Here is a 12,842-nt window from a genome sequence, read left to right as displayed (position 1 = left end):
AAAAGCAAATGCTGGCTATTACTGAGTGCCGCAACAAGTGCAAAAACAAAATAAAGCACTAATTGTCGACATAAGCATCAGTTTTCTTCCTAAGAGACCAAAAGTCTCAACTACAGGATTCCTCCACATCAAATTATGTATTCACACTGACGTTCTTCCCAAACACGTTTCTTCTGTTTGTAAATGAACTTTTCCTTGCCAAACAGCTCTTATCCATTGTCTTTGAAAGGAAAACAAGTTGTCAAATTCCAGAAATGTTTGAAAGTACATTGAGCCCCGACACCCTTAATTTTTCTCTTTAGTTCATTTTCTCTTGCTTCTTCTCTGTTTTATCTTTCTTGGTGTTTCTTATAAATAACTGGTTACATTAACGTTGTAGAACTGTCAGCTTTTTTTCTTTCTTTTCTATGCTCCTATTGACAGCCTCATTACTAAAAGCTTTGAAGCTCATTAGACTCTTCACAGTTTAAAGGATGATTATGAAATTATTTGGGATGAATTAGAATTAATCAATAAGATTTCCAAAAGATGCTATCAAGAATGACATGAAAAAGAGAGTAGATAGCTAACTTGCGTGACATACTGTCAATGTATCTCAGATCATGAGAAGATACTATGGTATTTGTGAAAGAAAGTAAAACATAGTAGTTACTTCTATTTTGGTAAGACTCACCCCTTTGTGCTACCAACTAGCAGCAAAATAAAATAAAATAAAATAAAATAATATAAAATAAAATAAACTGGGAAGAACAGGAATGTGTCTTCTTAGGACCACTTTGCCCCTCCATGTTTCTCTGTGGTCATAAAGCCTCAAAGAAAATCTAAACCATTAAAATAACCGTTAAGGTTTTCAGGAATGTATGTGCGTGTGTGTGTTGTTGTTGTTTTATGTGTAAGAGAAACCATCAAAGCTGATTCATTGCATCTGCTAATGAAATTCAGTGAGATCTGTCTGAGGGCTGGGAAGAAAAATTGAGTAATTAGATGGAGAATCAAAACATAGGGTGATTATGAGAGAATTCTCCCTCCAGCATTGGGGGATGGTGTGAATTTTCAGGTATGAGGATATATATGGGGGTACAGAGAGAAAAAATTATTTCCTGAATAAGATGGGGGAGGATGGATATGTCTAGGCTTAGGATCTTGATTTTCTTGTAATATTGGGATAAGAATGAAAATGAAGGAAACCATCACACTTGACTTATGGCTGGAGTAGCAGTATCTTCAGGTTGCCCAACCACTTGTGAGAGTGATGGTGGGCCTAGCTGCAGTGTGCATACCTGTAGAGATATGTGTTCTTTAAAGGGCACGTAGATTCTCTATGACTGAGAGAGACTTCTAGACACCAAGAGATGTTATCCTAAGTAAATAACCATGGGAACTGGAGAAAAGGAAGAAATGTCAGTTTTAATGCAATAAAAAACCTATGACCCTATTTTGAGACAGAAGAATTTAGAAAAATTATGACATATAATAAGTATTGTGCCATTGATTTTCCTCTTGCCTACTCCCCTAAGAGGGTGCCCTAGGGAAACACCTGTTACATTTAAGCTCTGTCTCTAGTAAACAATTTCACCAATTATGCAATAAAAAATTCTGTGAACCTGGCACCCAGACCTGGAACTCCCAGTTGCTCTCACTGCCAAAGGTCAATCCAATGTGTCTGCTTTTGAAATCTTTTAGCCAAAGAATGTTAATGACATTTTCCAATACACTGTGCTGTTCTACCACATGTTCCTCCCCGGAAATTTGGGATTACTAAAATACAGAGATATCTTGAGTGCCAAAAGGCCACAATAGTGAAAGATATGGCCAGCTTTTTAGATGCTGTGACCATCTTAAGGACCTACAAAAACACTGGTGCAAGGAAACAAATGCATTGCCTCCAGACTCTGAAAAGAAAAACTGCAAAACCCAAATCAATTAACATTTATATGCATATCTACAAAACATAACAATTGTCAACTTTATTCATTGTTCCACTTAGTCTTCTAATAATCTCTTTGTACCTGAAAAAGATCTGTAGATTAGGTTTTTTTCACTTTGCAAGAATATTCATGTATGCAAGATGTTTCCAAATTCACAGATACATATTAATTAAATACACTTGGACTAAGAGTTTCAGAAGCAAAATTATAAAAGTTTTTTCAACATATTATTGTGAAATAATTAAATCTGGTGTTGAATGTTAGTGTACTTTAATATGTGTCTTTGGATGTGGGATGGAGGCCTCAAAAAGTATCTATTATTACAGGAAATAGGAAAACTTGAAGAGAAATTCCTCAATGTTCTTTCATCTGTTCCCACTGGCCTTTTCTTGTGTTTTTCCAGCTCAACAACAAAGTTAAACATGAGTCAGAAAGAGAAACTTCCATTGCTTACATGAAGCCAAATTATCCTAAGCAGGTAAATAATAAAGTTTAAAAGCAGTGGTTAATTGTTTGAAATAAATTAAGAAAAGGACATCAGAGTTCTATTCTTTCCAGGATTCTCTACCTACCTTAGACTAAAAATGCAACCTTCTTATTTCTAAAGATGCAGTCTGAATTGGTGTACATTGGTAACGGTCAGGAGACCAGGGTAAATCCATGAACTGTCACCACCCTCCAAGGGTAGTTCCCACCAAGTCAAAGAAAATGAAATGTGGTTTTCTCATCTTTCAAGAAGAAATTAAAGGCCATAGGTCTATCACATATTTATTTGTTGAGTATCCCAGAAAACAATCTCTGAAATTTTACATAAATATGGAGATGAGATGAATTATTAGCAAACAAAGTCACCAAAATTATTCCAAGTCTCTTAAATACTTCAAATACTTCACCTACTCAAAACTAGTTAAAAAATATATTTGCTTGAATTCTAAGTTACTTAATTGTAAGTTATATATTGGGTGTCAGAATACGATTTATATGCTTGACAAGTGTTAAAAGAAGCAACATGAGAATTTACAGACATCAACAATAGCTTCAAATACGACTCACATACATAAGGAAAGCATTCAATATATTTTAACCAGTTTCAGAAAACCAGATAGTTAGTATTGTTTTCCATTTCACTTTTTATTAAATTGTCATCAATCAGTGAAAATGACTAAGTAGTAATACACAGGATTAAAAAGCAATAAGATGTCTCTAAAAAATCCTTATTAAACTCTATGCATGATCTATATTCAGCTTGAAAACTATCAGCTAAGAGTAGGAGGACCAGAAGATCATTTGCATCTAGCATATTGAATGTAATATATACCAATTTCTTAACCTCACAATAGAATGATAGGAAAGTTAAGTCTAAAAGAAGTTTAAAAATCAGCTCCTAAAACTATTATTATCAATATTTAAAATATTGTTAGATTTACTTTTCTCCTATTATACATTACTTGCCACACAACAGGAAAGGGTACTATTAGGGTACCCTTGACTAATAAGGTATGTAGTCGAGTCTCACTTTTGTATTTATCATGCATGAAACAAAATTCAGGGTTCCATTTACTTTTTATTTTCCTTGAGAATTTGATATATTTTCTTTAAGTCTTTGTATATGTCTATAGTTGGATTCTTTATGCTTTTATAATATTAGGAACATAATTCCCTGTTTTAACCATTTGATGTATTATAAACATTCCCCCATCACTAAATATTCTTCTACAACATAATTTTCAATGATTATGTGGTGAAGAGCTATGCTTCAGCAAATAGAAATGGCTTTTACACATTTGAGGAACTCCTAAACTCTCTTCTGTGTTAAAGACAGACTACCCACCTCAGAGCTGAGTCTGTAATAAAGTAAATAAAAACATGCACTTGGGCTTCAGAAATGGTAACATTGCTACTTATTTATGAACCACCCTCTCTTAACAGCTCAGCAACTTCATGCCTTCCATAGCAGAGGCCACTATAATTGTTATAATTATATATAATTTTATAATATATAAAATTGTTGAGGTCATGGTTATTTCATTCATTTCGCAAATGAATAAATGAACACACAGACTGATATGAATAGAAACCAATTTTCCCAAAGGATTATCTTCGTTGTTTTATACTCCAAATATATTCGGAGAAGCAAGCATAATAACAACTTATGGACTAAGTTATATGAAAATAATGTATGATTTTTCAAAGTTTAAGTAATAATTTAAAATTATATATGTCATTTGCTTTCATTAATTCAGCTAGCAGGAGCTTTTTGAAAAACAAGAAGAGAATCTTAAAAGAAAAAGTAGAAAAGATAATATTCTTGTTTCTATGTTCTTGGGAAGTTATTTCCCTCCTACAATACCCTATACTGTAGTAACCACAGTATTCAGTTCCCGCATTTTCTAGGCTACTATTCTGAGATTCAGAGATTGTAGGTTTTGCAGATTTGTAGGTTTTGAATCCAGTCAAAATAATATTTCATTAATTGTTATATTTACACCGACTACTTATAATCATTCATGAAACTAAGGTTGTCAGTATTTTAATGTGGCAATTCTAGTCTCCTTCATTACCTCAACTGGTTTAGCCAAACATGCAGAACCACTTAGCTCCACACCACCTGCAGACAGGAAGTTAAATGTGGAAAAGTATAGCATCATACTATCGCAATTAAGTTTTTGGATACACCTTAATTTTACCCACTCAGAAGAAAAAATGTAACCACCACAACAAAGCTGGAAAAGATCATGATTAAAGAGCGTCTGTCATTTTGTTCCACTCCTAGGAACTGCTATCCACCCACTCCCAAGTGATGGACGTGTTTCTCTCAGTGCACTGGATTTAGATGTATAAAAGGATGAAGACAGTTAAATTTTTCAAATCACCAGAGAGCCAATAAAGCAGCATTTGATCTGCTCTGTGGAAAGCATCCAGGAACCAAAGAAAAACTCATGAATGACACAAAACCGAGGTCACCTGAAGACACCACTAAGATACCAAAGCAGGCTCAGCTATCTCACAATGGAAGGGATCCTAGTGAAGGAATCCAACCTAGAAACCAATGCACTGACATACAAATCAGATAATTCCCCCATGAAAGGATAGGGTCTATCATCTTTCCTTTATTATCTATACTTTTGAAATTTGTTATTTATTAGGAATTGGTTTTGAATTATTAAAATTTTATTCATGATTCCACATAATATATACTCCCTGATGAATAAACCTACAGGGATAAAACAAAACATTTTTAATGAGACCAGATTATCTGCCAGTATCAACTTATAAGAAAAAATAAAAACAAAACCAAGCAAAATTTAACTCATCTCAGTCCGCCCCTCTCTTTTTCTTCTTAAAATTACTTTTGTCTAAAATCTGAAATCTAAAAATAGACAATTCCATGAGCTTTTTCAAGGCCCTGAAAACAGTCACATATGAATAGTGGTGATGATTAGTATGACTAATCCTATAGATTTATTATCTCTAGGAAGCTAGAGGTTATTAGTTTTTGTTAACAAATATTATTTCAAAAACACTGTATTAAATCACCTCATAAAAACCAGACACCTCTTTATGATAACATCTCTGTTACAGAAATAGAAGCAAAAGTTGTATGTCCTTGTGTAGCTTTGTAATTTTTAACACTGGTAAGAAAAGAGCAATATTTATAAAACATTGAATAGCATCATATATCCAAATATCTTTAAAAAGCAATATACTGCTGCCTATTTTGCCATCTGTAAGTTGCTGATTCTTATTGTCTGATACTCTTCTTTAGATATAAATGGGCTGAAGGTTTTCTTACAATTGTTCCATAAAGTAGTAAAAAAAAATTTATAATTTCAAAACAGAAATGAGAAAGTCACTTTTGCTTTTTGAATGTGTGCTCAATGGGAATAATTTTCATTCTTCCACTTGAATTGGTTTCAGTTCTATTCAGCACCTATGTGTTTTCTAATTGAATGGCATGATCCACTCCATATTTTAAAAATGGTATTATATGTCTGTTTCCGTTTTCCAAGAGGATATTTTCTAAGCTCATCCAAAATAGTTCAACATTTTCCCACTACTGCAAAAAATAGCAACACATATCCTCAACACACGTATTACACCACATGAATACATTTTCGCTTTTGGTCTCCCTTCAGTTCCATCTGCACTCTTGCTGTGCAACAGCTATAGCATAAAAACGTCTATTCTCACATGCTTTTGATATTACACTATTTAATCACATACAGCTGTGGCTTATGAGACTGTTACAAAACAATTTCAATGTAGTACTTGAAGCCAATTTTGAATAAACATCAACCATTTACTCTGAATAAAAAGTTTGACATTAAAAAAGTTTTATTTTAAAAGAAAATACTTTTTTTGTTGTTTTTGTTTGTTTTTAGAATTTGGCATGGACATAATTGTGACTGAACTCTCTGTCTGCCAAAAGACTGATAATGTCAAAAAGGGTTGTGTAAAATCATATTAGTGCAAAAATGAAGCTTTCCAGAAATCCTGAAGCCAGAAAGACCTCGAATGAACTTGCATCCTCCCTTCTATATTGTGTCCCTCCCTGCAAATTACCCCTACCCCCAGCCCTCATACATTTTATTACTTCATGTAAATAATTTTGTGCTGTAATTTTGTGCTATATTTTTCCAAATTGAAAGAAAGTGAAAGGAAAATGCTTTAGAAAGATGCTGCTAAATATACATGATATTTTCCTTATGTTTGAATCCATTCTGGAGTAAAGAAAATACCATGAACTTTTTTCGTTTCTACTCCTTTTAAGTAGGTACCAAACTTAGTGTTGTAAAAACAATGTCTATATCATGGGGGAAAAAAAAATGGCAAAACATGCATTGGGATTGTATCCAATCCCACTGATAATGAAGGCTTGGGGGAGTTAAGGGAAAAAAAAAACCAAAAAACTAAGAAACAAGGATGTCCCCTTCCTTCTATTTTCCTCTTATTTGAAACCAATTAAAAATTCTATACAGTCTAAAGTGAGACAAACAGGATTTATCATAGTTTCATGCTATCATAGTTTCATGCTATTGTATTACCCCCTTGACGCGAAAGAAAAAATCTGTACTTGTACCTAAAAATTCCATCGCTGGAAGATTTTAGAAAACCAGTTTTGTATGTTTCAGGCTTTCAAAGGAAAACAGAACTTTGGAGTTTTCAAGGCTGTTTTAAAACAACTGGCAAGTTACCAACTCTGGATATCAATGCAAATCTGAGGCAGGAAGTACTAAGGAAATTCTAAACTCATTCCCTCCCTCTGCAAGATTTTCTACATTTTCATGTGTAAGGAGTGTGTTACAGGATTGTTTTGTTTTGCTTTTGAAGGATCTGTACATTCACATCTTTAAGAATATCCTTCGCCCCATAGAAGCCTCTCTTCCTTCACTTACTTGTGTTTTCAAGTGTTTGCTCATTCTATGGCACAATCAATTGTGCTTCAGCTAGACTTTCAGAGACGGGTGGCTGCAGATGGTTGAATATTCAGCCTGAAATCAATGTGCAGTTGATTAATTACTCCTTACCTGGCCCCTTCTTCATACCAGGCTCTAAACACAATCTGAGTACCACCAGTCAAAGAAATTCTGTTTGGGTCCACTAGTCTGAACCCCTTTCTTCAAGACCTTCTGGGGAACCGGACGACCAAAGAAGGGAATTCAGTAAATTCATGTGGGAGCAGCATCATTAGAAACTGTGCACTGGATTGGTAGAAACATAGTGAACTGGTAAGGGTGTGGAAAAGAAAGAAAGGAGAAACTCGCTGTGTATGCTTAGGTGACTTTTTAAGTTTTATGAAGATGACTAAAGTTTTCCAAATATATGTGAGAGAAGTATCTATTTCTCAGCTGGAAAAAAAATCAATTCACCAGGCTGTAACCAGGTTTTCTTCTTTTAAGCTTACCTAGTTCGACGAAATTTTTTTCAAGAACCCCCTACCCTCCACCCCCACACCTTTCCCCCCATCCCCCAAGCCCTGCACCTTCCCCCCGCCACCCCACCCCCGTCCTGGTAAGTACCTCAAAAATTCAGAATGAAATTCACCTGGAATCTCATAATTCAACGGCAACAGGTTGCTTTTTTTTTTGGAAAGGGTGATAAAATACTTGAAAAATGTTGGATTACAACTAATCAAACGTTTTATATTTTGTCATTAAGCTAATGAACTATTTTTTGAGCCCCCTTTCTCTAAAACTTGCTGATTATTCTGGGTGTCCCTTCCAAATAGCAAATTTGCCTTGATAAACTTTTTTTCATCCAGCTGTTTCTTATTTAAATATTATAACATGTCACTAAGATTTCTTCATTATTCCTTAACCAAAGTAATGTTCCTCCTTGAAATTGCTTCTTTTGGTAGGAAAAGAAAATTCATCAAAAAGAAAATTGACAAATGACAACGTTTTAAAGATGTGAGGTGAGAAAGAGGGAGCATAGGATGATAATATTGTTCCACATTATAGCTACGAGTCAACCACTGGGTTTTCATCTTAACTTACATGTATATTTTTCTAATATAAACCATTTTAAGGATTTGAAAAATTATTTGAAGGAGCATAAACATTTATTTTTAAAGAGGCAAAGTTGAGAGCTTGGTTCCAATGCAATGTTAAATAACAGGAGCAGAGAAGGCAGGGAAGTATCACAAGTTCTTCTAAAACTTTACTATGTATTCCAGGGAATGGAAACATCTGCATTTATTTCTTAAATCTCATTTTCATTTTGTTTTATCATTAAAAAATAGCAGAGGTATTTATCATTACACAAGTAGAAAGAGAGTTCAGCATGTGTGCATTCTCTGAAATAATATAGTAATAAACATTTCAATCCTTTAAAATCCCGTGAAGATTTTCCCCAAAAAACTAATGATAGCAAATAGCCCTTGTGGATTGGCAGGAAGAAAATCCACCTCAATTAAGAGAAAAATTTAAGATATGTTATCACCAGAAGGTGATTTTTACCTACCGTAAAATTCTATTTTCATCAAATGTAAGTGTTCTTGACATATCAGCATCATTTTAAATAGTTATGAATTTAAAATTGGATTATAACTCTAAGCCAAGGCTACAAAGAGTGGATTTTATGAATTCCATCCAGGTTTACCAAATAAATATAAGAAGTATGTACTTCATTTAAAATTATTATAAATTATATTTTGAGGTATAAGTGTAGAAGGAAAAAAAGCAATATGGAAATAACCTAATTGTTTTCCTGTTACACTGAAACATGATGGTGCTTCATTGTATAGTGTTAACCCTGTCAGAAACTCCCCAGTACCCCCATTTTAAAATATGATTGCACATTGACTCTTCATCTCATTTCCTCTCTATGCAAGTTTCAAAACAGGGCACGTTTTCACATCTTCAGTTTCCAGGAATGCTATTAATGTCTGTCATTTCAGAGCCACCATAACAATATAGGACAACTTCAAAGCATTGTCAACGTTTTACAACATAATAATCGATATGAACTACCATGATAGGCAAAGTAGCTGATCTTATATTCCCTACTACCCTGATCTGATTATCCAAATATCAACATAGAATGCCTAATGGATCTAACTTCTTTAAAAATGTTCCAGAAGTTGATGGCGTTGGCTAGCTTGAGAGTAACAAGATCCAGATGCTGCCTGTCTATACAACACTAAACTACATAGAACTCCAAAGCAGATATCTAAAATCTCCCTACTTTTCAGGCTCTTCTCTTTTCCCTCACTACTCCACTCTCCCTCTTTAACCCCCATCTTTCTCTCTCTCACACACACACTTTCTACTAGTATAGCTCATCCAGCACCCTGTGTCTTTGAAAAAAATGTGCATAACATTCACTATTTCCTGTTAGTAATAGGTTAAAAGAGGTCTCAAACAGAAAAACAATTATGTTATTCATTTCAATCTAAAGTTTCTTTTCTGAATATACACCATAGTAGAAAACAAGAACCCAAAACAAAGCATAATTTTTGAAATGAGTAAAAGGGATGGAATGTCCGATATTTTTCAGGCAACCTGAGTTTATTGTTTTTGTTTCGTTGAGGGATGAGAAATGACTGTAAATTTTCCCCTTTTAACTTGTCCTTGCTCTGCCATTTCCTTGACGAATGGCAGGCAGCATTCTCTACCTAACACCCCCAAAGAGTTAAAACTCAAGGCACCAAGCAGGAGGGCTAGTCTATTTAAGCATCAGCAGCACAAACTAAATGCTCACAAAGGCAAATAGCAGTGTGAGTCGACCTTGGAGGGGCAGGGTGGATTATAAAACAATTGAAAAAGAAATAAATAAAGCAACAATCTTTCATATAATACTGAAAGTCAGCTTGCCAGTCTGGTTACAAATAGGCATTGTTGGATGAGACAAAATAAATGAGAGATAACTACAGCATGAATTACCAAACCCTAATCACATCACCGAGTCCTGGTGACAGCACAGATCATTCAGGCATGCCTTGTTCACTCTCGGCATATTTATTTATTAAGGAGATGGTAGAGTCTGGCTAATGCTAATACAACACACAGTAATTATCACCCATACTCTCGAGGTGGTCACTCTGCTAACATGTTTTCCCCTAATCAAGTCCAATGTAATTGACAAATTGGAGCAGTGATTTCACACCTGAGAGTCCTTCATGTCTTAACTGCAGGATAAAGTTCAGGGTAGGTACTGCCCACTGCTTACTTACGTGGGCTTGCCTCTGGGCCCCTAATGGTCATTTGAGCACACACACATAAAGCCTAAAGTATTTAACCAATTCAAGTCCAACTATTATCAGTTACATTTCATTCCTTTTCAAGACTCAGGCCTCCTCATGGCAGCTACACAGAAAACTAGATCTTTTAAAAGTAATGAAAATGTATTGTAAAGCTCCGAATGCAGTCTATAGCATGCTGATCATCCTCAATATAAAATAAAATATGCAAGGCAAATTAAAAACAAAAATAAACAAACTCTCAGAGACTCTGGTAGGAGCCCTATATCTTCTCACACCCTTCTTTCATTCTATACTCTGTGATTAAAAGTTTGAGTTACCCCCACCCTGGCACGTCCTATCCAGTAAGAAAAACCCTTTAGAGCCACAAACAAAGAACAGCTCACCAGAAAAGCCCCTGAAATTATATTCTTGTGCCTGATAATCACTGTTGTGATCTGCTTTCTAAAATCCGTGCCCATCTGCAAAAGACTTTCCTGATATCAGGACCATTTATGCTGCCAAACAACAACAAAGGAAACTGAACTCAAGTGAAACTATTATCTCTCCTTAAAGAGAAAGCTACAATTCTGGGTTTGCTGCTTCCTTCTTATGTCTTCTTCTGCCTCATTAACTCCACTGGTATGTCACTAATTTCAAAGAAGCAGGAAGAAGTGATGGGGGTGGGGGTTCACTAATAATTCACACGCCTGTCTGTTTCCCATCCCAAGTGCAGAAGGATACCACACTGATTGCCAGACGGTGGGTCAAGCCATACCTTGGTTTGGAGATAATGAGGATAGTAGTAAGTGTACTGGGGGTACATTTGTGGCTGATCCAGGCGTTTGCCCATGTAGCTGGAATCTTTATCTCCGAGGCAGGGAACTGGATGACAGGGTATAGTACCCCAGGCCGAGCTTCCTCTTAAACCACTATTCCTGACAGTCCCGGTGACTGATGAGGCTTGAGACTCCACCACTCGCTAGTTCCAACACAGCAAGAATTTTTTTAAAAAAGCAAAACAAAACAAAAAACACACACCAAAGGAAAAAAAAAAAAAAAAGGTGAGGAGTGAGATCTGTAGAAAAAACACCCACACACAGCCTTCCCAGATCTTGCCTGGCTTCCCCCAGCTGCCGGGGTCCACTTGGGATGAGGCAGTTTGTTCTCTAACCAGGCTGTCTGTAGTGATGTCAATTGCCAGCGTTCGTAAAGGGGGAAAAAATCAAAGTCCTTTTAACACAACTCCGAATCCTTGTAGATCAGCTTCCTGTCTCCTGGTTGTCTCCTTCCCCACCTTAAATAAAAAGAAAAAAAGAGAGAGAAAGAGAAAGAAAGAAAGAAAAAGAAAAAAAGAAAGAAAAAGAAAAAAAAGAAAGAAAAAGAAAAGGGAAAAAGAAAAAAAAAAGGAAAAAAAGGAGGAGAAAAAAAAAAAAAAAAAACCTTGTACAGCTTAGTTGCTGCTGTCTCCCTCCCAGAGTGACATGGTGTTCGGGGCTTGTCCTGTCCTTTCATTCACTTCCCCTCCTTCCAGCCGGTGGGTGGAACCGAGAGAGCCTCTCCAGGGAGCAGCGTACGCAGTCCAGAAGGCTGCAGTATTTCCTCCAAGAAAAAAAAAAAAAAAAAAAAAAAGGCTGCTTCAACCCCTGCTGCAAGCAAAGTTCCGATTCCCTCTGCTGGCTATCTCGAATAGCAAGCGATTTTTGCAGCAACGCTGCTGCCGCTGGAACTGAACCTGAAGAACTCCAATGCGGGCGGTGGATTATTTCTTATCCGTCCTCCATCTACCCCACACAAGAGCTGCTTTTTGTTCCTCTTTTTGCCAGGTTCCAAGGTAAGCCACCCTGCTGAACAAAACACAGAAGAGAGGGAAGAGAGGACGAAAGAAGGAAAGGAGAAAGGAAAAGAAATAAAGGCAGAGGAACTAACCTTGCTGGTTAAAGGGGAAAAAAGTAAGTCCCGGATGCCTTCAAAATCTGTTAACACACTAGAGCCAGACGCATCCAAGAGCTGATTGAGAAACTAACCTTTTACTACCTGGAAAATCTGGTGGATACTAAGTATTGAAGAAATTTTAGAGTCTACTCCAGGACTACTGTTAATGCCACATGTCATCAGATTGGACTGATCAACTGAATATATCAAAAATAATAACCCTTTTTATCACATCCATTTTGAAAAAAAAAAAAAAAAGACATGACTCCTTAGGTTTATCAGATATTTTTTACAAATAA

At 35.7% G+C, this 12,842-nt stretch overlaps 1 protein-coding gene across 6 annotated transcripts in view; it reads right to left on the bottom strand.

Annotated features, from left to right (window-relative positions):
- RBMS3 (RNA binding motif single stranded interacting protein 3) overlaps window positions 1–12,410 on the bottom strand; it is a 771,622-nt gene extending 759,212 nt beyond the window's left edge. For 2 of the 6 annotated variants that reach the window (XM_033212877.1, XM_033212879.1), the window contains exon 1: window positions 11,387–12,410. In XM_033212877.1, coding sequence (XP_033068768.1) covers window positions 11,387–11,461 — 75 coding nt within the window. In that variant the 5' untranslated portion in view covers window positions 11,462–12,410. The remainder of the gene's footprint in view (window positions 1–11,386) is intronic. The other 4 variants (XM_033212876.1, XM_033212874.1, XM_033212878.1 and 1 more) reach the window with 3 other exon arrangements.
- Between the last annotated feature and the right edge of the window lie 432 nt (window positions 12,411–12,842).

Source organism: Trachypithecus francoisi, unplaced genomic scaffold (genome assembly GCF_009764315.1).
Source record: "Trachypithecus francoisi isolate TF-2019V2 unplaced genomic scaffold, Tfra_2.0 Lachesis_group0, whole genome shotgun sequence".
NCBI classification, from domain to species: domain Eukaryota; kingdom Metazoa; phylum Chordata; class Mammalia; order Primates; family Cercopithecidae; genus Trachypithecus; species Trachypithecus francoisi.
Note: the sequence above shows the minus strand (reverse complement) of the source record. Positions and strands in the feature narration are given on the sequence as shown.